The sequence below is a fragment of the Crotalus tigris genome, unplaced genomic scaffold, assembly GCF_016545835.1.
Source record: "Crotalus tigris isolate CLP2741 ecotype Arizona unplaced genomic scaffold, ASM1654583v1 scf7180000024467.898045, whole genome shotgun sequence".
NCBI lineage: Eukaryota > Metazoa > Chordata > Lepidosauria > Squamata > Viperidae > Crotalus > Crotalus tigris.
Window position 1 is genome coordinate 557,153 of NW_024100638.1, and position 24,780 is coordinate 581,932.

General features: G+C 36.7%; 1 protein-coding gene across 1 annotated transcript; it reads left to right on the top strand.

The window, feature by feature from the left end:
• Positions 1-7,675: 7,675 nt before the first annotated feature.
• On the top strand, positions 7,676-23,798 carry TSNAX (translin associated factor X). The gene is made up of 6 exons (XM_039332879.1): positions 7,676-8,036; positions 10,633-10,731; positions 11,224-11,338; positions 11,657-11,787; positions 19,805-19,929; positions 22,114-23,798. The coding sequence occupies exons 1-6, from the start codon at positions 8,021-8,023 to the stop codon at positions 22,489-22,491; spliced, it is 864 nt and encodes a 287-aa protein (XP_039188813.1). The 5' UTR covers positions 7,676-8,020; the 3' UTR covers positions 22,492-23,798.
• The last annotated feature ends 982 nt before the right edge of the window (positions 23,799-24,780 follow it).

The following is a 24,780-nucleotide window of genomic DNA, read 5'->3' on the forward strand; positions in this document are numbered from 1 at the left end:
GCAGATCGCCCAGGTGGCCCAGCAGCACCATGGCTGCCACGCCCTCCGCCTGCACTCCGCAGCATCATCTGTGCCTGACGGCACGAGGGCAGAGTCTTATCCTCCCATCCGCTGCCACGTCCTTGGCTGTGCTGCTCTGGGGCAGGCTGTGCCCAGGGGCGACTCCTCGGGGGGGGCTGCGGGGGATGCAGGGCTGGGACAACAGTGCTCGTGCCCACAGAGAGGGCTCTGAGTGTCGCCTTTGGCATGCATGCCATAGGTTTGCCACCACTGCTATATTTGGTCTGCCGGTCCAAATATACAGTTCTGCTTGTGATACTGCTGTCTAACATGATCTTGAACATGTATTCAATTAAAGAATATTTTCACAGTGTCTTTCTGAAAAATATAGCCAAATAGATTGTTTTTGTTGTGATACTAGAATGTGACATGGCCTTGAGCTTTTATAAAGAATTAGTATAGCATTTTCATTCTGAGCTTGGATTTTCACATTGTATTTAATCCAGTATTTAATTGTAATGTATTGATTATATAACAATTCGAATCAGAAAACAAGGTCAAAGAAACCAAGCTGTTAGGTTAGTGCAGTGCAAATTCTGGCCTCAATATACTTCTATAAATGAAAGATCACTTCATGAATTGATACAGCTTGTTTCGATTAATTCTGTAGCCAGTCCTAACAGGCTCACAGTTCTCATGTCTACAATTATAACACTTCTGAAGATTAGAATGTTGTAAAACTTTAAGACATTCTTATATTGCCCTTGTCCTCATTTTAAACTCTGTCCTGTGAAAAACTGAAATACATTGTATGGGAGATTTTCAAGTAGCTGCCATACTTGAAAGGTTTGGACTACACAATATGCCCTCTTACTAAAGTAAATGACTTGCTCTTAAGGGCTAAGGAAAAGCTGAGGAAAATAACTCTTACAAATTCCAGCAAGTTTATGGAGTACAGTAGTGGTAGTGTTCTTCATTGCAAAACTATTAGAACAGATCCTGGAAAAACTTATCAACAGCCATTAATTTCTAGAAGAACAAATAGTATACATAAGAAATCTTAACACATCAGTGTAACAAAATAGAGGCTTTTTTCCAGGGCAATCATTGCATTTTGAAAGAAGCTGAGCATTTGTGAAGAATGCTTTCAAAGGAACTATCTAAAATTCAGTAGAGAATAATTATCAATTTATTACATGTAATGTCAGAATGAGTCTTAATAATTATACAGCCATGAAGTAATGGGCAGGCAATTTGATGACCTCCAGAAGAATTTATTTCAGTTCATGCCATGAAAATTTCTGAAGAACCAGTTGATTACTATAGTAGCCTTGTTTATAATATCGATCAGTATTAGGTTAGCCTACATGTTTTGGCTTCAAAAATCTGGACTACTATTGGATGGCAATAGACAGAAGATAGTTTTCTATATCTCCGTTTCCCTTCAGTGGTTATCAAGTTTTCTGGTGGTCCAGGGATGATATGCATAATTAATTTGTAGCTTATGTGCTGCAGAACTAGAGCATGCTTGGAAAAAAAATCAGTGCCTTCCATAACCAGAACATTTTAGTCACAAATTTATTTGCCAAGGGAACAATATACCTCAAACATATTCAGTTTGTTGAAGTTTCAAAAGGTATAAATGTTGACTGAGTAGTGAATTTTAAAATATTTATGACTCTAGGTCAGTGATGGCGAAACTTTTAGAGACCCAGTGCCCAAACTGCAACCCAAAACCCACTTATTTATCACCGGGTGCTGGGTGGGCGTGGCCAGAGTGGTCATGGCAGACTGGGTGGGCGGGGCCAGGGTGGCGGGGGCCAGTCCCTGGCCATCTCCGGGGCACAGTACGTGTGCCCACAGAGAGGGCTCTGAGTGCCGCCTCTGGCACGCGTGCCATAGGTTCGCCACCATTGCTCTAGGTATTAAATTCTTGGCAAACAATAATTCTAAAATAGTTCTAAAAACATATACATCATAGCATATTAAATTTACAAATGCTTAGTAGAAATCTGTTCAGCAATATGTTTTCCCTCCCTGCTTTCAAAGAAAGGCACAATCTCGCCATGACCTTACTTTGCATTGTGATGTTTACTTAATATAGTTACATCACCATGACTCAGCATAGAAACATGAGAGCCGATCTTGTGAAAACAACAGTAGAATGCCAATTCCTGCTTTTTTTGCATAAATTTGTTTAATAATTAACCTATTTTATGTCCATCCAGTTCTTTTTACAGCTGTTTTTTAATGCATCGTTTAAATTCTAAAGAACAGTCATATACACTATGACTTTTCTGTTCTTTAGCAATACTTGTATCCTACAAAGCTGGATTTTGTGATATGGAACAATTCAATAATAAAAGCACAGATGTATAATTCACATGATGTTTGTTACATTTTGTTTTTGACAGAGTTTCTTTGTTCTTAAGCTGTGAACAATAGAATATTCGATAGAACATGTGGGCTTTACTTTGCATGAAGATGCAGTCATAAAGAAAACACCAACATTTGTCTGCCTTGTAACTGCTATTAGAATATATTCTAACTTCTGACAATAAGGTTTTATTTTCAGATAGATGACAAAAATGTATTTTTATACATCTTCCACTTCTTTACAGTATTGACATTAGTATTAGGAGCTTTAGAAGAAATCCACTGTATGTTGAGAAAGATGCATGGTTTAGAAATATGAAATATAAATAACTAAAATGTTGTTTGAAATATGTACAATTCTTTCTACAAAATAAGCACATTTTGTCTTGCTACTGTGACAGAATTAGATCTAAAAGAAATGCAATTATGAATTCCTGCAGAATTTCACGTTCCAAGAACCACACTGCTATATTTTTCAGGAGTAATGAGAGAAATTATATCAAGTCACACCAAGTAGCTCAGACCATATCATGTAGCTATTGTCAAAGGAGGCCCAGAAGGACCCACCATCTGGTGGAGGATCGATTGATTCAACGGTTTCTTCCCAGAAATCCCTTCACCTATGACAGCAGGGAAACACAACCTGAAGCAAGTGTTTTATTTTACAATGAATAGGGCTATTGAAACGTAAAAGAATATCGATTAGTTTATCCAACAACTGCTTGGATCCTTAGATTTGAGGGGAAAGACCAATGTGAAATTTATCAAGCTAAACTGGAATTTAAAAAAAACCCAATTATTTGAATAAACTCTGATAATCTGATATTCATATCACACTTCTCTGAACAGGTTCACATATCTCGCTAAGCCAAAAAATAGCAAAAATACTTTATTATTTATATCTGAACTAAGGTTTTGTCTAAATTTATTCCAGGTGCAGGATTTTCTAGTGTAGCTGAGAGAGTAAATCATATATTACAGTATAGATATTTGTTGTAACTAGGAAAAAAAGGAGAAAGCCTTTCAGGCCCGTGTTCTGTTTTCTCCTGAAAATCAATGGATTTTATATATTTGACACAATGAAAGAGAAAATTCAGAATATACAACTTCTTTCATTTTGCTGAGTGTTTCTTTTGATTTCAGTGTTACCTTCTGCCTGCCTGCTTCTTTTAAACAGGCAAAAATGAAGAGACATAAATTCTTATCCTTCAGCAATCTAATCAGCTCTAATTGTCACACAGATTAAATACAGTTTAAAGCAAATCAATAAATGTATCATCTTTGTCAATAAATTCATTTTCATTTTGTACCCTTCGCACTTTTCTAAGCAAACCAAATTATGCACCGAGTAAAACCTCAATTTTACAGCCTAACTGGGGAGAAGAAATATCCACTAGACTAGAGCCGTATGTCCGTTTAATACAATTGATGTAGTTTACATTGTATGTATATTTACATTATTATGCAAATAAGTAATTACACAGATAATATAAATTACCAGTTATCTGTACTACTTTGGAAATAATGGACTTTATCCTTTATTAAGAGTTTGTTCAAGCTAATATTTTATCTAGAAGTATGTGTCTTGACTGTCCATCTGTCCATTCATCCATCCAAAACCCTCGGCAAAGAGACCCTCACCTAGTGATGATTTGGGCTGATATTAAGAATTTCTTGTAAAATGTATGTTATGTATACTATGTGCATGTGTGTAAAATATACAAAGTTTCGCTCTGCATATATCAGTGGTAGCGAACCTATGGCACGGGTGCCAGAGGCGGCACTCAGAGCCCTCTCTGTGGGCATGCGCGCCGTTGCCCCAGTCCTAGGCCTTCAGCTGGGTTTTATAAAACCTTTTCGCTTTAGGCCTCCGCCGCCATGTACAAAAAAAAAAGGTTCAATCAGTCAATTTCAACTTCTCGTGGGAAAAAAAAGATCTTGCAAAGTTGGAATTGAATGATTGAACTTTTTAGTCCCACCCAGTCTATTGTTATCACCGCAGCCACACCCACCCAATGGGCCACACCCACCCGGCACCTGACGATACATAAGTGGGTTTTGAGTTGCAGTTTGGGCACTTGGTCTCTAAAAGGTTCGCTATCACTGGCATATATATTCCTTTATAAACAAAACTGGAAAAAAGTTGTTTTCCTTGTAACAAATATGGGCATTACTTATTTGTAAGTAAATTTTAATATGGTTGAATATACAGAATCCAATCTGGGAACCAGAGGTTTTGCCTTCTGAGCTTTTGGACTCCTGCTGGAGCCCTTCTTTGGGGAAACGTTCGACCCAGATTGGATCCTGCCACATTATCCTGGGACATGTATATTTGCCTTCATTCGTGGTTGAATATGCTTTATGAAATTTTAATTTAGCCCATTGTTATCAGTGCAGCCAGGGTAATTTGCAAAGCCATGTTTGTGGCTTGTTTACAGTACAATATGTTATGGGTTACCTGCCAGGTGTATATTATTCAATGAACCTTGGCTAAGGAAACCATGACTGAGTGCTGCCCATTTCACAAATCAACAGCATAAAGCACTAGGTTGGAAACCATACTTTGTTAACAGAGTGGACATATTAACCTAAGGTAGATCCAAAGAAAGGAAGACAGTGGAAGAATGACAGTGATTTACGTTACAATCTGATGCACCTCCTATATGAAAAATTATAATAAAGGGTAAAGTTACACACTCACCAAACTTATGCAACAGGTAGACCTTGCAAAGTTCAGCAACAATGATTTTATCATCCTGGGTTGTCATAGAGGATTTAGAAAACCAGGATAGCATACCCTTACTTTGGAGTATTCAGAATATTCTCTTTAGACAAAATATATCAGTGAAGAACTGTCCTTTATTGTCTTGCTGCTAGTGGCGTCATCACAAGATGTGGAATGCATGATGTGCACCGTTTTACTCTTGGTTACTAATATGTGTCCTTTCTCAATGTTTGTTTTGGCATTTGGATCAGCAGTCCAACAATTGCTAGATCTAATAGTAACTTTCCTTGGTTTGCTGAAGCAAATATTACACTGCACTTCTTTTACATTTAGTCTAAACAGCATACTTTTTATTTTATTTTATTTACTTGTATTTCCTATTTCTAAACTGCCCATCTTCTTTTATCTGACATAAGCAACTTTATGTTTGGTTTCTCTCCCCACCCCAAACCTTTTCCTCCCCAAATATAACTTGTTCCCTCCCCCCTTCTTGCTCTCTCTCTTATATATACATGGTGTTTTTGGCTTTTTGAATGTTGGGTAATGCCAGTGTCTGCTATACTGGCAGCAGACTTTTTAATTGCACTGCCAGCCAAAAAGGGAAATAAAAAAAGTTTTGGCAGTTTGTCTCAGGGTCCAACTATTTGTTTTGCTTCATACACTTCCTTCCTACCCAGACCATTCTGACTCACTACCATGCAGATTCCTTGGAGGCTAGTTAAATCAGTCATGCAGCGGTATGAATTTTTACTGCCTCCAAATTAGGACTATAACATCTGCGCTGCAGAAATTGAGAAAACCATTAATGGCAGTAAAAAATAAAAAAAATCTGTTACTCTCTAGTGGCCATCCAGATGTTGGCAACCCAGGTATGATAGCCTTGCTCCAAGGCCCATCACATGAATTGTCAGAAAAGTAGATCAAGGTCAGAGTAGGCAAAAGAGGTGGATAAAAGTGTGAACAGAGTGCAAAGTTTTTAAAATCCAGATGATCTGGCAAAATTCTAGGTATCTGGCCATCCTATTCACTGAACTGTCATCGTATATTTTTGTTTTATATATGACAAGATGTTTTGATTACGCTTGCATTACACATTTTACTATATATCACCCAGAATCCCTCTGCAAAGAAGATGGGTATTTCTTAAATATGATAGATAGGTAGACAGACATACAAACAACCTGAAAGCAAATTCTGTTAAGGCTTAGTGGCATTCTGTCTGCCATCATTTGGTACTGCTGTCTGCCTTGAGTATAGAACAAAAACTGACGTAACTTAAATTCAGTGGTTGATTCTATTGGTAACTTGCTATTTGAACATCCAAACAATGGAAGTTTCTAGTTACATACACAAACTGAGTTTCTAATTACAACTGTGCATGGTGCCTGAAGGGATAACATAGTAGTGTGTTCATTGTTTGAGCTTTCCTTTATTGTCTCCGTAGAGCTAGCCGCTAGGCCAGTGGTTCTCAACCTTTTTAATGCCACGACCCCCAACCGGTCGTGGTGCCTGAAGGGATAACATAGTAGTGTGTTCATTGTTTGAGCTTTCCTTTATTGTCTCCGTAGAGCTAGCCGCTAGGCCAGTGGTTCTCAACCTTTTTAATGCCACGACCCCCAACCGGTCGTAAGTCGAGGACTACTCAATCGGTCGTAAGTCAAGGACTACTCAACTGGTGTAGCACCATTTGCAGAATGGGATTTTTGGCGGGCTCAGCAGGGCAGAGACAGCCTGGACAATTCCTATTGGCTTTTGAAAGCCAATAGAATTAGACTCTATTCAAGAGAGTCTATTCTATTGGCTTTCAAAAGCCAATAGAATAAAAGGGAGTAGCACAGCTAAGGAAAAGGGGGGGGGGGAAATGGCGGACTTCATTGTTTGGCGACCCCCATGAAATGGTCGTTCGACCCCAAATGGGGTCCCGACCCACAGGTTGAGAACCACTGCACTAGGCAAAGCTTAAAACCAACTTGGGAAAAAAGCTTTGGAATGTGCAGGATTACAAGTGCAACATCTGTTTCTGAATGAGCCACTTCTGAAGCTTTCCCTGCAACCCTGGAAACAGAAGAGGTGGGGCAGAATGAAAGCACAAATCCCCTTATTATGCATGTGTAAAGAGTTCCTTGGTCCATGACTGATTGACTGATTTGACAGACTTTCAGTTCAGATAACCATACCTATGACTGCCTATTAATATTTTCTTTCTCTTGTACCTTAATGTTTAGTTTTCATAGTGTACACTATAAGAAATCTATCTTCTAAATATTTAACATTGATTAGAAATCAAGAAATCTAAATTTTTAACATAGAATTTTTCACTTTCCGTTTTATTTTCACAACGAAAACCTCCTTTTAGCATTGATTAACGAAGTGTCATAATCGGCATATCTCAAATTTGTAAGTATTTCAGGCTCCAATTCTGATTCCAGTTCTCATTCCTCCCATTCCTGAAGTGCTTATATAGTTACTGAGTTGTGCACGCTTCATCCGAAGAAAAACTACGTTTCCCATAAGGTCTTGCTCGATTGTAGGTCTTAAAGAAGCGCTTCAGCAAACCGGATATACCTCACACACTAATGCCTGATTAGAGAAATGAATGGATTCTTCTGCCTGCCAAAATACTTCAGTATGGGTTGATAAGAAGCCTAGTTCCTTTTTCTACCTTGGCGGAGTGGAGGAATTAATCCCAGCGAGGCTCGATTTAACAAAAATTAAATGTGGTTATCAGGGACCGGATTAGACACCCCAAGAGCGGTGGGAAGGGTGGATGGTTGAGGTCCTGACAGGTGCGGGGACCGAATTGGAGCCAAGGAATAACGGAGAATCTCTGTTGATCGAGCAACAGCCGTTACGCGTGTCGGTTGCCGAGGTCGAGTCTGACAGAAGCGGACTTGCTGTCTCGGAATCAGCGCGGACAAGATGAGCAGCAAAGAAGGTGGCGGTGGGACAAGGGGAGGGTAGAGGCCCTCGCCCGAGTAGCAAAATGCGAGGGCGCGGGGAAAGGCCAGTGGCCCCTTTGCTCACCGGCTGCCTTTCCCAGGCTCTTTATTTAACCGTGGTTCTTCATTTCATTGCTTCGTTTCAAATAATAGACTAACAGAGTTGGAAGGGAGACCTTTTAGTCCAACCTCAGCGCAAGCAGGAGTCGCTATAACCAGGGGTAGGCAACTTTGGCTCTTTTATGACTCGTGGACTTTAACTCCCAGAATTCCTGAGCCAGCCAGGAGTTGAAGTCCATGAGTCAAAAGAGCCAAGGTTGCCTACCCCTGCCGTATACCATTCCGAATAAATGGCCATCCAATGTCTTCTTAAAAACCTCCAATGGGGGAGCACCCACAACTTCTGGAGGCAAGTCGTTCCACTGGTTAATTGTTCTCACAGTTTAGTTCTAGGTTGGATCTTTGATAAGTTTCTGTTCTGCCCTCAGATTAAAGAGAACAGGTTATCCTTCTCTTGTTAATGACAGCCCCTCAAATATTGGGAAACTGCTATCATTGTCCACCAGGACTCCTAAATCCCTCTTGCAGTTACTGTTGTTGAGCTAAATACCACCTATGCTATACCTCTGCGTTTGGCTTTTCTTGCCTAAGTGTAAAACATTACTTTTCTAGCCACTGAATTGCATTATGTTGGATGGAGCCAAGTGTTCAAGTCTGTCTTTCTGGATCTTCAGCCTATCTTCTAAAGCACGGGTGTTGAACTCTCAATGTCATGTGATGTGTTGTGACATATTGCGACTTTTTTCCCATTGCCGACAATGGGGTCAGTGCAGTTTTGGCTTGATGCATCTTGCCCACAGGCCGGCAGTTTGACACCTCTGTTCTAAAGTGTTGGCTATTCCCCCTAGTTTGGTGTTGTCTGCAAATTTGATGAGTTCCCCTTCTATCCCCTCATTTAATTAGTTCATGAAGATGATATGATGGCAGTGTTCCAATATCTAAGGGACTGCCATAAAGAAGAGGGGGTCAACCTATTCTCCAAAGTACCTGAAGGCAGGACAAAAAAGCAATGGAGGAAAACTAATCAAGGAGAGAAGCAACCTAGAATTAAGGAGAAATTTTCTGACAGTTAGAACAAATAATAAGTGGAATAAGTTGTGGGTGCTCCAACAATGGAAGTTTTTAAGAAGAGATTGGACAACCATTTGTCAAAAATAGTATAGGGTTTCCTGCTTGAGCAGGGGGTTGGACTAGAAGGACCTCCAAGGGCCCTTCCAACTCTGTTATTCTGTTATGTTGAAGAGTACTGGGCCTAAGACAGAACCTTGTGATACCCCACTGCATGCTTCCTTCCATGTATGTGTAGTACCATTAAGGACTACATGTTGAGTGCAGTTTGCCAGCCAGTTATGAATCCATCTGATGGTGATGTTGTCTATACCACATTTCATATCTTACCAAGAAGTAGGTTATGGTCTACTTTACCAAATGCCTTACTAGAGTCCAAGTATATGATGTCCACAACATTTTGCTGATCCACTATTGTAGCTACTTTGTCAGAAACTGCAATATGTTTTGTTTGGCAAAGTCTGTTTTTGACAAACCCATGTTGGCGTTTAATAATAGATTTGCTTTCTTCTAGGTATTTGCAGATCTGTTGTTTGATTACCCATGTTATATGCTGGTATTCGCCTTAGTTATGTGTTCCGCTTTCCATTTTTTATACTTGTCATTTTTGTCTTTCAGTTTAACATCGCTGCATTTTCTTGCCTTCTGTAATCCTATTGTTCTTCCTAATTTTTGTTCCTTGTATTTAATCCCCAGATGGAGTCTAGGCATCAGTAACAAAAAAAAAGCTTGTTGATATTAAAATGAACATAACCAAATTTCAAAGGGTTGTTTTTTGACAGGAAGCTCTTGTGCCTGTAACAAGTATGATGAAGCACTTCATATAATGGAAGAGGCAGAAACCCACCATCTGAAATATCCTATTTATACCAGGAGTTCACATATCAGAACATAGCATTGTTTTTGTTGCTTCTTATTTACACATGAAGCATAGGGCAAAATTGGGCAATGTGTACTTCCCCAGAAAGCAGATTTTAACAATTCTGTTTTAATGGCCATTTCATTTAGAACGTATAGAAGTAATATCTGGAGAGAAGCACACATTGTCCATGAAGATAGGGAAACATGAAATGCAATTAATATTACATTACTTTTATGCTTGTTCAGTCAAATGAATTTAATAAATTTAAAAACTGTTAGCTGACCCTTGAAACAACCAAAATCAGCTGACTCTGTATGTTGCCTCATTCTTTTGAATGATAAGCTATATCTGTTATATATGAAGTGCCATTGCCTTGTTTGACAGTTAGCTCTCGTCTTAAAATACCATGAAATCAAAGTTTGCAGATCAGTAGACTGAATCCAGTTTTCTATACAAAACGATGAATGGAATTGTGGACAGTTTTCTAGTTTCTCAAATGCCCATGGTATCAAGTATACAATTTTCAGTTATGAAAAGTTATGAACATTTTTTGAGAACTATATTATAATTTGATAACCCTTTTTTCAATCTTACACAAACAGGTGGCTTTAGAAAAAGGAAACATGACAGTTTTCCACATGGTCATAAGGAAGAAAATGATAGCATTAACTTTTCTTCATCTATAATGACATCCTTCAAGAGTAAGTAATTTTAGAGACCTGAATTGTGGTTCATATAGTTGTAAATGAAGTAATGATATACATGATTTCCCCATGCAATTCCTCTTAATCTATGATAGAACAATTCTGCACCATTTCTATAACAGAGTATTGTGTTTGCAGACATGGTTCCAGATGGTTTCTGTATTGACTGCTTCATATTGTAAGTGATTACTTCCATAAAAATGGAGAATTGCACTACTTTTTCCTTTGATATGTGTGAATTGGATATGATTCTTTAATGGTTTGGGTCAGAATTTTTGCAGAATGAAGTTTATTAAACTATTTAGCAAATTATTAACATTCTAAACAGTTAAGCTGTATTTAAATAAAGATTAAAATGTATTTTAGTAGCTTTGTGGGTTTTTCAGAACACATTAAATCTGTTTTTATACATCTGTATGTTTTGTGGAGTTTGCATGCTCATCTCTGTATTTCTAATATTTTATTTTATTTATTGGCATTCATTTTCAGTGTTTCAGCTGGAACTTGATACAAGACATGATAAATATGAAAGACTTGTGAAACTTAGTCGTGACATAACTATTGAAAGTAAAAGGACCATATTCTTACTTCATAGAATTACCAGGCAGGTATCTATGTTTGTCTTTCACATTTCCTAATATTGTGGCAGTAATAGAAAATAGTACCTCAAATTTATACTATAAAGGGTAATTTACTCTGTGTTAATCCCAAGCGTGTTTGCCAAGTGATCTAGCACTTCATTAGCAAAACATGGTTTATATATAGACAGATGTCGGGGGCTTATAATATTGTTTGAAAAGGATAAATGTGATACTTTTAGAGCAAAATAAAAATGATCTGTGTATAGCATATAACATTAGCGTCTTTGCTGATGTTTTAACAACAGTCACTTTTTAAATTTGATTGTATTCTGTGATCACAGTGCTTCCAATGTAGAAGAAATACTAGCAGAATCTGAAGTCAAATTAGATCTTGTGAGACAGAAGATAAAACAAGTAGCACAAGAATTGATGGGAGAGGATATGCATCAGTACCATAGAGCTATTTCTCCAGGTATGTGTGAAAAATAAAAAAAAAACAAACAAAACTTGCAAAAGGGATAATTCTAGATATTTTATCGGTCTTGATTTTATTACATTGGGCAACATATTGATGACATCTTTTGATTCTATCAATATTTGTTTTGATTCCATTAAGAAATTTGGATATAGGAATTTATAACATTGAATTAGGGAAAGACTTTGCATTGTACAGAAATCAGTTGCAATTGTTCTGGGCTATCTAATTAGAGGGTTAAACGTTAATTTCTGTCGTAGTTATTTCTACTATAAAATTCTACTTATGTTATATAATCAAAGATGCAACCCCCCCAAAAAATATTTACTTAATTATTTAAAAGAAATATATGACTGCCCATCTTGAAAATCATAACTCTGGGCAACTCACAACAACAATAAAAACTACAACAATAATTAATAAAACAAACCAAAGGTAATAAATCAGTCATCTGATCTACAATCTTTAGTCCAACAAGCAATGAAATCCTTGGGCTCTATCTTAGTGCCTGGAGAGAAAACTAACCCTTTATGGCTTTTTGGAAGCTAAATGTGTGGGAGCCGGGGTTCTAATTCAAAAAAATCTGGTCAAATTTTAATGAAGTACTAGGACTGCAACTTTTATACTTGGTGGAAAATGGTATGGTCAGGTATTGTCAATATATAGCTTCTCACACTATCCCTTACTAATTTAGTGATTCTCTTAAATGTTAGCACTTTATAATGAAATTCTACAACATTCAATTAGCTTATCAGAAGAAGGACAGTTTACCCAAATTAAACTATGAATGTTCAGTAAGAAAGAATGTGATTATTTTAATTCTTGGAATTTTTGCAAAGTACTGTATTTGTTCAAATGTTTTGTAGGGTTGGATGAACAGTTGTATTAGAACAATCAGGGCTTTTTTTCTCATAGAACGCCCAGAATGGAGTTCCGGCACCTTTTTTGGATGGAACCTTGTAGGGTTGGCAAGGCAAGTTGTATGATGTGTGTGAGTTCTGGCACCTTTTTTTTTTTTTTTTTAGAAAAAAAGCACTGAGAACAATGAATACAGTCAGAAATATGGAAATAACACCTCTGTATCAGCCTCAATAATTCAACACTGAGCAGAAAGTCTTAGAAAAATAAATTGGGAAAGCATATTAATTATCTAAACTACCAGAACTAAATGAGTCTGATACTTACTTCCTTTGGAAAGCAATAGATTGCTTACAACAAATCCAAGGATTTTTAAGCAGGAGTTAAAAAGTCACATTCTTAGGCACTTTTTCAGGCCACAAACTGTCAGTAGAATCATAGAAACGGACAATGATTCAAGAAATGTGGAAGAATTTACTATTTGGTTTTTCATATGTAGCCTAAGCTCCAACATAAGAGGTTTTATCTAAATTGTAATTACAACTATATTAAATGTCAGTATTGATGAATGAACCTCCAGATGTTTAGGGACATAATTGATTTCTACTTTAAAGTTCGTAGGTAGAGTGCAGTTTTCAGCACTGTTTCATAAATCTCTTTGGGTACACTTATTATTGTGCATCATATAAGATAAGAGGCTCTTACTGAAGATTTGAAGTCTAATAAAGCAAGGCTCATGAAAGAAAGGGCACCTGGAGAAACGAGAAATAACATGCCAGATGCCAACTAGAAGTAGCCAAGGAAGACCATAAACAAAAAGGAATAAGTAGATCAATTTTATGTCTTAATTTATTTTTTAAAAAATAGATTATTAGGGAAAGATTGTTATAGGCCAGTGAGATATAAAAGTAAAAACCACAATTCAAAAAATATAGTTAGGACTTGGAAGATGAAGCTTCAAAATATTTTAGGATGAAAGAAATAGCTGCTGGCTTTTTCCTTTGTTTCTGCATGTGCTTCTAATTTCAGGTCATCAGTGATATATATTGTGCTTGGGAATGGAAATGCCCACATTTGGTCTTTCAGTGCTGGTGTTGTGTTTAGTTCCTCAGGGTCTGAATTGTTAGGTTCATTACCTTGATCCTCTTTTGAGAAAGACCGTGTGTCATGATGGTGCTCTGATTGCTTTCAGACATTTTAATTGCTTAGAAAAGACAAAGAGAATATTGAGAATCATATTAGTAGACAAGGATAAAGATCTCATTGTGATCTGATAGTAACATCCAAAGATTAGTCTTCCACAATGTTGGGGAGAAAAAGGCCAGAGTCTGCCCTTAAGTTAAATAACAAGTATTAAAGAGATATTGTACAGACCTATTTTGGTTTAATCATTCATTTGTTTTAACATTGCAATAGGATTGTGGTTTAATACTTAGTTGCTGTGAATTGGGCTTGAGTGCTGGTTCCTGTATGGACTGTTGTTCACTGTTTTCTCATTTTTATGGTCACTGTTTTCTCATCTTTAGCCAGTATTTTTAAATACTTAGTTTTATTTCTTCCATCTCCAATAGGTCATTTGCAAAAATCTTCTACTTCAAATGATCACTAGATAACAGCAAAGAATAATATTTTTTGTGTGTTACCCAATGGTTGACTGGATGTTTGTAACCTATGTATGGCAGCCCAGTCCTGTTGCTTTTACATTTTCTAGAATGTTTTTCACTGGAGGCAGCAATGTAATATTTCAAATAGGTTTTTGACATTGTTCTTTCAAATGGTTCAAGGAACAGAGTAGTCAAACTATACATGTTATTGCTGAAATTATTTTGAGGGCCATCTGAAGCATTAAAAAGATTCTATTTTATACTGTTCACAAGCAAGAGCTTTGCTTTTTGGGAAAATATGCACTTAAAGGTTTGACTTCAGAGGTTTTAGCACTAAGTTTTAATGAATAGCATTTGAACTTTTAATGGTCAGCAATCACAATAAGATCATATTGTATTTCAGAAATTTTGTATAGTATGGTATCCATTTTATAGTACAGCATTCAAACTTTACATAATCAAAAAGAAATTGTAGGATTTTGGTGACATGCTGAGAAAAAGTAACTGAAGATCTTACTATGTTCATCCTAACTAAATTGGTTGTATTGTTTTATTTAGATTTTATCAAAAATGGTGTAACAATAAAGGCTAAAGAATGGAATAATTTTTTTAATGTAGTTACAGTAGTGACTGTAACAAAAAAAATCTAACAAGGCTACACAAAGGTTGAGTGTAGTAATCATAACTATAAATAGACGTGCCATAGATACGATTCCTGGGAATATTGTTTGGCGTTGGTTGTTACAAAATGCTTTTTTTGGTGTTACTCCAAGCCACTGTTCTTTGACTTAAAGATAAAATAATTCTGGCAAAGCACTAAAGAAGTTCCACTTTTTCCCTCATTAAGAGTAGTGCTAATGGCATTCAGAACATTTCCCCTAAGGATACTCATAGGAGCTCAAATGCTGAGTATGGTACTAATAATTGAACAATAACAAAAATGATGACTGTTCTCTACACATTTCTTAAAGTACAGATTGTCCCAAGGGATAATTAAACAAGCAAACAAAGATACACTGAAATAACTAGTTAAAAAACAAAGGCAGACCAACTTTTGCACATTGTTATTGTTATCTTTTTGTGGTTACTTTTGAAGTAGGTTTGCAATAAAAAAAATCTGTCTTTCCTACTCTGTAAAGGATACATATCCTTTGGATTATATGAACAATTCGCCTTTAAAACTGAAATAGTGGTAGGCAAATGCAAGACTTATTTTGCACAGTACTTGCTTTTGTTATTCTAATAGTGTTACACTGGTTGAAAAGTTAATTTTATTTAACAAAGGGAATTCCCATATAATTCAATTTAGTGCCTTACATTAAAATAAGATTCTTCCTTAATATAAATGTACTCATATCTTGAAACATATGTGAATAAAGTATGACAGTGGTGGTGAACCTGTGGCACGGTTGCCAGAGGCAGCACTCAGAGCCCTCTCTGTGGGCACATGCGCCGTCGCCCCAGTCCTAAGCCTTCAGCTGGGTTTTGTAAAATCTTTTCGCTTTAGGCCTCCGCCGCCGTGTGCAAAAAAAAAAAAAAGGTTCAATCAGTCAATTTCAACTTCTTGCGAAAAAAAAAGATCTTGAAAAGTTGGAATTGATTGATTGAACTTTTTAGTCCCCCCGTCTGCTGTTACTACTGCAGCCATGCCCACCCAATGGGCCACACCCATCCAGCACTTGACGATGCATAAGTGGGTTTTGGGTTGCAGTTTGGGCACTCAGTCTCTAAAAGGTTCGCCATCACTGAAGTATGATGATAACTACTTATCACCTTACTACTTTGCATATTCTGTGCTTGTTTAGTTGGAGGTAAATACTACCTATTTCAATAAAACCTCTATTTTGCAGTAAGTACGCATATGATCTTACCTATATAGCCTTATATGTCTTCCATAATCCATAAAGCACTATTATTACGCACTACAAAGTATAAGAACAACATAATGTAAAATTTGATAAAGGAAGAATAGCAGAGGGAAATTCCCAATATAATTTAGCAGGAAATTGGTTTGTGTTTGAATTAGAAAAGAACATAAAAAATGAAATTTTATCAAGGTTTCATAAAAAGGTGTCACACAGGTGCCTTGGTAAAGGACTCACAGGAGCAGAAAAGGAGAAAGAGCAGAAGACCTTTGAAAAGTCTGTTGTGGAGCTGAATAAGTACAGATCTAGGCAAGGATATATTATGATAGAAAAGAAAAAAATGGGTGACTTCTGAAAGTAAACATTGTTATATATTATGGAAGGGTACTATTTGACAGGAGAATGACAAATAGCCCAGATTGGGTTAAGATCAAAGAATACAGAAGAAATTCATTCTTTGAATTATGTGCAGTTATAATCTTTTGAGGATTTTGTGGTGGCTGTGACAAACATGGCAGATAAGTCTGGGTCTTTTTTAAACAAAACAAAACAAATCATGACACAAGTTGCTCACATTAAGAAATGCTCTCTCCCCTGGTCACATGATCCAGAGCAGAACTACTATTAAGGGATGGGGGGAAAAAATCCAGGCGTCTGCTTTCCGTGCCCTGTTCTTTTCAATCCAACATGATATTGGAAATTGTGTAATCTGGATCAAGGCAGCCTCTGAGTCCATCCTTAGGAGAACTCCCTGAAAACTAAATAGAACAGAATCAAATCTATTGGGGCAGGGGGGAAGTTGGTAGAAGAAAATTGAATATAAAAAGGAGTTGAATCTCACTACGGGTTAAAGAGCAAAACATTCCAAAAAATAATGGTGGAGCCCTACAAGAGACACAATTAGGCAACAGATTGGAATGTTGCCAGCAGCTCCATTCTAAGCTTTCCTTCCCCTAGTTATGTGAGCAGAACTCCCTACTGCAGGGGTCTTGTGCACACATATCAAACACAAAGATGTAAGCAGAACAAAATATAAATGCTTCCTACCATGACTTCTCTAGCGGCATTGGAAAGAATTCTAGAATCATATTCTGCATGCTTTCCCTATTTGTTTATATGTTAATCTTACATTTTAAAAGAGAGATGAGAGAGAAAAGGGAGAAAAAGTTGGACAGTATAAAAGGAACACATATTGATTCAATGTATCTTAAAGGATCTCCATTCTAAATGCTCATTGTACAAAAGCTGCCTTGTAAACTACTCACTTCCCAGCAGTGAGATTTCTAAGTAATTTTTTTCTTGGAAACAACCCAAAACTAAAAGCAGGAAGATGTTGTTGGATGATATAGTGAAGTGGGATAGGGATTTTTTTTTTCCACCTTGGGAATTATTTGTGAAAATAACGGATGTCCTTCCATTAAAATATTACAATATATTTAAACATCCTTTTACCTGCTTAGCAAAACCACCTTTTGTCAAGGTCTTGGGTCATTTTAAATGTTAATTCCAAGCTGCTTTTTGTGGAGAGCTTCTGAAAGGCACGTATTTAATCTAGGACTAGTGTGTGTAGAATATGAACCATCTATTTTTCTTCAACTTGTAATGTTCATGCAACATCACTACTCATGAGCTGCCCTGGTTTCCAATAAGTGTACATAGTGCAAGGTGTCTATCTACCTTTAATGTTATGCAAGGCCTAGGACTCGCTCTCAAGAATATTGGCTTTTTTCCAGCATGTAGAGGAATGTAGAATCCACGAATGGTGGATTCTACATTCCTCATGCTGAGAAAAGGCGTTCAGGTAAGACAATGCCCCTTCTCCAGCATGTAGAGGAATGTAGAATCCACGATTCGTGGATTCTACATTCCTCATGCTGAGAAAAGGCGTTCAGGTAAGACAACGCCCCTTCTCACACCTTCCCAGAAGGAAGGCACATTCCCTCATTTAAACACTGGTGTCTTATGGGACCTGAAGGCCTTCCTTTTCAGTGGCTGCTCCTGTGCTCTGAAACAGTCCCCCCTCCTCCCACACGACGTATAACTGACCCCAACCTTGCTGGCCCTTAAAAAGTGTTTTCCTCAGACATTGGGGTCTAATTGAGTAGAGTCCCCTTTCATCCTTCTCCTCCTCTTCTGCTTTTACTACTTCAGGTATCAAGGGAGATATAAAGTTTTGGTTCTTGCACTTCTTGTGGCCTCAGCCATTGCTATTTGATGCCATTATATGCTGTGGATTGTTTTAAATTATTCTCTTCAATTTGTCATTTTATATACTGGGCTATTGTTTTAATGATGTATGTTTAGGTTTTTTTTGTTAATATTTATTTTTATTGTATACTGGCAGAGTCACATTATTTGATTTTGGTGGATATATAAATGCTTGAAACAAACAAACAAAGAAACAGATCCTGCTTTTCTATTTTTAATTCAATGCGGTCATGACTTACATATTATCTAACGAATTCCTCACAATTTAAATTGTGTCTTATGTACAGATTTTAGAAAAATGGTGGGGCAACTATCAATGAGCAATTATCTATAGAATATCAAGATTCGATAATTAAATATATATTTATAAAAACAAACAGAATAAACTGAATTTTGTTATATATTTTTTAAGTTTCTAAGAACTGAAGACCAGCATTTAATTTTTTTCAAGAACTGAAAATACATGCAGTAATTTATGTTGACCATTTTTTCCATAGGTTAATTCTCCCCTTAATCTCATGTTCTCTATGGTTGACAATCTTTCAGTCATGCTGATTTTATTTCCAAGATATTTTACAATATTAGCTTGGGCAGAGAGAAACATACATTTGGATAGTATGCTTTTCCAAGAATCACTGCAGTAAAGGCTAATTTTATAAAATACTAATTGTATATTTTTTAAAATACTTGGGAGTGCAGTTAATAAGTAGCTGGCTTGGTCACTCAACAGCAAGACACTGGTGAAGCAGGCACAGCAGTGCCTGCATTTTCTGCGTCGCATGAGAAAAGCACATCTTCCTTCCGCTGTCCTTACCACTTTCTACAGGGGGACGATTGAAAGCATCCTGTCATACAACATTACAGTCTGGTTTGGAAGCATCATTGCTTCAGGCAGGAAGGTGGTGCAGAGAGTGATGAGGATGGCTGAAAAGATTATTGGCAGTTCCCTCCCTTTCGTCCAGGACCTAGCATATATAAGTTTTGCTTGAGCAGGGTCCATAAGATTGTCTGGGACACTACACATCCTCTTCATGATCTGTTTTCCCTGTTACCATATGGGAGGAAGTTCTAAACTAAAGCATCCTCTTTCCATTATGTATTCAAGATGGACAGTGATTAATATTTACGTTATTTATATGTAAGAGTGTAGGTTTATACATATGTTGTATATAGCATGTTTAAATGTGTATTATGTATGTGTACACTTTGACAGCAAGCAACTAAATTTAATTTTTAATGTGTGCCAATGTGCCCACAATAAAAATGATAATAAAGGTTATTTAATCTAAATCTAATCTAATCATTGCAACTAAAATTGTCATATACATACTCTAAAAGAGTCTCCAATACATAACTTTAAAAAGTCTGCGTCAATCAAAAAGTGATTAAAAACTGACATCCCTACAATATCATTTAAACTCTTTTACTGTGAATCCCTACAGTATAATAATATATTTTACATTTTTCCATGCCAACCAGGTCTTCAAGAGTACGTGGAAGCTGTTTCATTTCAGTATTTTATCAAAACCCGGTCATTAATTAGCTTAGAAGACATCAATAGACAACTGATATTTAAAGAAGTTAATAAAGAGGAAGAAAGGAAGGTACTATAATCTTGTCTCTACAATTTTCACAATTTGTTAATCATTTCTAAATGGATATTATGAAGAATTGCTATAGAAGATGGACAATAAGCTAATATTTGATCATGAAAAATCTCCATATGTTCCTACTTCCTGCAAGTCTTTCTTCTTCTTTTGTCTCCCTTTTTCAGAGGCGGTTTGAAAATCCTTCCTTTTTTCTTTTGGGATCGGGGAAAAACTGAAGTTTGCATTTCTGTTATCAAAATCTTTTTGTTTTTGTCATTATTATTTATAGCATAATCTTGGGCTGTTTTCCTTTAAAATTACTACTGAGGCATAAAAGAATAGCAGCATTGGGAACATGTTAGGAGTGTACAGCTGATATTGTGGTCCTGTGACAGATAGAATGAAGAAAGGTTTCTTTAGGGTAAATGTCTATAGTAGTGGAAGTCTGAACTTCCTTTTTTCAATTTCTTTCTTTTTCTTTTTCCTCTGAAGGTTGGAATTATTTTTCCACTTACAAAATTGGTTTTAAAAAAAGTTTATAAGGCTATACTACGGATACTATATCTGGACTTCAAGATTATAGGAAGTTCTAATTCTTGTCTGCCATCCCATTGTACTCTGGCTTCCGTCATCATCCCTTGTATCAGGGGTGTCAAACTGGTAGCCCATGGGCCGGATACGTCACGCACAGGCCACGCCCATCCCAGCTCCACAAAGGCAAAAAAGTCACAATACGTCACGTGACGCTATTGAGTTTGACACCCGTGCCTTATATGGACTCTCTAGCTTGCCATAGCTCCAGGCATTCTCCTAAGCAGCAGCCATGGAATATTAGGCTAGCCAGCAGCTGCTTGTCCTTTCCTCTGCTCAAAATGAGAACCATCCTTCCATCACTTGTAGAGCTTGGCAGAAGGAGTGCTTAGCTTTTCATGTCTGTTCTTAAGGGGTTTTTTTGCCCTTCAAATTTGGGATTTCTAGTTAATCTGATCTTGCTGCTTAAAAACTGCATATATCTAATCCAGGGTTTCTCAATCTTGCCATATAAGTGTGTTCAACTTCCAGAATTTCCCAGCCAGCCAGCAAATTTCCATTCTTCTTTAGTCTCTTCCTCTATTGGCTCATGTAAACTGCCTCTGTGAAATTGACAAATTGTTGGACTTGCATGTACCTAAGTCTCTGCAAAAAGCAATCAGTTTCTTGAAATATCACAGCCTCTCTCTCAATTGATTCTTGGATAAAGAGTGCATCTTGAGGATAAATTTTATGTGTATTTGTTGATTATAGTTCAGTTCATTAAGTTGTGAAAACAAACAGCAGTATATAGAAGTTTATTATACAGTGATGATGATGATAAATATATAGTAGTGGCCAAATATTTATTGTTTTCAAAATAGAAATAATGCAAAAATAGAAATAGAAAATATACATACAGATACATATGCATCTTCTCTTTGATTTAGAGACTGGCATCTTGCTAGCTGAAATGAAGAGTCTTCCATCAAGAAAGTCATCCATTAAAAAGTTCCATAGTGAGGCCACCTTCTTTCTAAAAATGTTTTTGTTAATTTCCTGAAATAGAAACAGGAATAGAATAGAATAGAATAGAATAGAACAGAATAGAATCTGGAAGGGACCTTGGACCTTCTAGTCCAGCCCCCTGCTCAAGCAGGAGAACCTATACTATCTCAGGCAATTGACTGTCTAGTCTCTTCTTAAAAATCTCCAGTGATGGAGTGCCCACAATTTCTGGAGACAAGCTGTTCCACTGGTTGATTGTCCTCACTGTCAGGAAGTTTCTCCTTAATTCCAGGTTGCTTCTCTCTTTGATCAGTTTCCAACCATTGTTTCTTGTTTTGCCCTCTGGTGCTTTGGAGAATAATTTGATGCCCTCTTCTTTGTGGTAGCCCATCAACTAATGGAATACTGCTTTCATATTACCCATTTCTTCTTTTCATTAGACTAGCCAAACCCAAGTCCTGCAGCCGTTTTTCATATGTTTTAGTTTCCAGGTCTTTGATCATTTTAGTTGCTCTTCTCTGAACATTTTTCAAGGTCTCAACATCTTTTTTGTAGTATGGTGACCAGAATTGGTTGCAGTATTCCGGGTGTGGTCTTACAAGAGTTTTATAAAGCGGTACTAATTTACAAATTGAAATTTCTCTCTGTAATAAGCTGTTTTGTATTATGTTGTATTACTAGCCATCTTCGGATTCTCCTAATAATCAAAACGACACCTGGAACATAAAAGTGACACCTGTGGATTATCTTCTGGGAGTGGCTGATCTAACTGGAGAATTGATGAGGATGTGTATTAATAGTGTTGGCAATGGTGATATAGATACACCATTTGAGCTGAGCCAGTTCCTGTGTCAGATTTATGATGGCTTTTCTTACATTGGTAACACTGGACCGTATGAAGTTTCTAAGAAGCTCTATACTTTGAAACAGAGCTTAGCTAAAGTGGAGAATGCCTGTTATACACTGAAAGTCAGGGGTTCTGAGATACCAAAGCATATGTTAGCTGATTTGTTTTCCAGTAAAACAGAAATAATTGACCAAGAGGATGGGCTTTCCTAACCATACTGGGAACCTCATAACACACAAGATCAAGAAGTACCGGATCGGAGCAAAGCCAATCAGAAATCTTAGCCATAATTCATGTTTTATGGATAGCTGACGTAGAATATGTTGTATTCTAAAACTGTTATTGTGTAATGATTTAACATGCCCACCAAGCTTATTGCCCAGTGAAAATATTGATTTTATACAAGGATCACTTCTTATGTTCTCTACTTTAGTATTGTGGGCATATTGCAGGTTACCTTAAACCATGTATCAGTGAAGGACCATAGTCTATAATATACATGCAATATGATAACTGTTTTGTTGTTGCTTTTATCTAAGTGGTTAAAGTCTTTGACTGTTCAGAATGTTCTGGTGTTAAAATTTACATGTTGATTTTTAAATGACCGAAGAGAAAGTTATTTTAATAGAAAAGAACCTAGGAAAAGCTAACAAGTTTAGCTTACATTATTCTTTGGGTACTTTCATAGTATACCTTTCTGTGTATCTTAATGATGACTTTTTATAGAAGGTTAATACTAACACCTTGCAAATTAAGCCAGACAAAAGCAAAAATCTTGTAAAGAGTCTTAGCATAAATAAAATCAGTACATATACCCAGTTAAAAATATATTCTACGGAAGGATTTGGAAGCGAATGCTTGAGAAAGTAAATAAGAAAAATATTTGAAATACGTTTTAAAACTGAAGTTGACAGAATTTGTAATTATGTATCTATCCTATGTGTGTTCTTTAAAGGATTCTGATATTGTTTTGTGCTTTTAGTTAATATCTTGCTTCAGTTCTTGATTAGCGACTCCAGCTTAGACTTTAACTTCCTTTCTGTGAACAGAATAGAATTAAATTTATAGAACAGGCTTTCCTGCTTCCCTTTTCTCTGTGTAGTCCTGTATCTCTTGTAATCTGTTCCTGAGAACAGGGAACTCTTGAGCATGGTGTGGAATAAATTATAAAAGGCCTGGTTGGTAGTAATTCCATGTACGAACAAAAGAATTCAGGATTCAAGTCATTGTGTTCTTGGGGAAATGTAAAACGTAAAAGTAGGTGAGAATCCAGGCTCTCCACTATACACAAAATACACTGAATTTCCTATCACAGACCTTCCATGTTTTTATATTGTTGATATTTAGCATGGTCTATTTTCAGCTACATGATATAGTACAGCAGTATTTTGCCCCCTTTTTAAGAATCATCAGATCTCTCATGTGATAAAAATTTAGAAAGCAGTGTTTTCTTCCCATTATAAGGCTTAATGATGTTTCTATATTTTTATACAATAAACAAAGGAACGTTGTAAAAGTATTGTTTGGCATTTGTTTTTCTGACAAGACAATTTTTTTCTTTTCATACTTTAATGAAAGGAAACCCTTTCTTCCCTGATGCTTTCCAGTTTGCCACATAGTAAATTTGCCATGTCATTAATTTTTTTTTGCAAAAATAAAGTAAAATTTCTAATTGTAATGTTGCTCAAAATGCTCATAACTTTGGGTCGGCTTGCCATTCAAGATAAAAGAGATATTGGCAGTTTGTTGCTTGTTCTGTTTCCAATACATTATTTGTGGAGAGATCAAAAGAAAAACTTTTGTTTGATTTTTGATGGGTCAGAGGGGCCCATGGTTCCTCCTTTAACACTTACAAGATTCCCTGCTGATTTTTTTACCCCATCCCCAAGGGGATGGTGGCAGTGGCATGTTGCAAACAAAATGCCAACATTTAGCATCTTTACAGAAATGCCTCTGTATGGCCTCTCAGACATCCCATAAGCAATATTAGAAATGAAAATGGTGAGTAGTTGCAGTCAGGTACTTTGTTTTGAAATCTGCCGTCTATCAGAAAAAAAGACAACAGTATGCTGTGGAGAAAAATGCTATTTGAGTGTCTAGAGGGGGTAATGATCAGTTGTTTTCTAGATCTTTTTTTTCTAGAAAGTTTTGAATCTTGATACATCTACTGTATTCAAACTTCCAAATTGCTTACCAACTCAAAAAGTTGTCCTACTCTTGTATTAGGTTATCTGAAATACATTTACCTAGGCAGTAGTTAGTTGTCTACGCATAATTAACCATTGCTTTCCTGAATATGATGTTCTTTAGATGTGTTGGATTAAAAACTGATCAAACATAGCCAACATGGCTAAAAACATGCTGGATTGATAGATACTGCGATCTAGTGTGTGGCAGGCACCAGACTGAGCTTGGTAGTCTAAAACCTATGTAGAAATTGTGAAATTCAAATTGTTCTCTGAAGTGATGAGCAACCATTCCTTATGGAACTATGTGGTCTT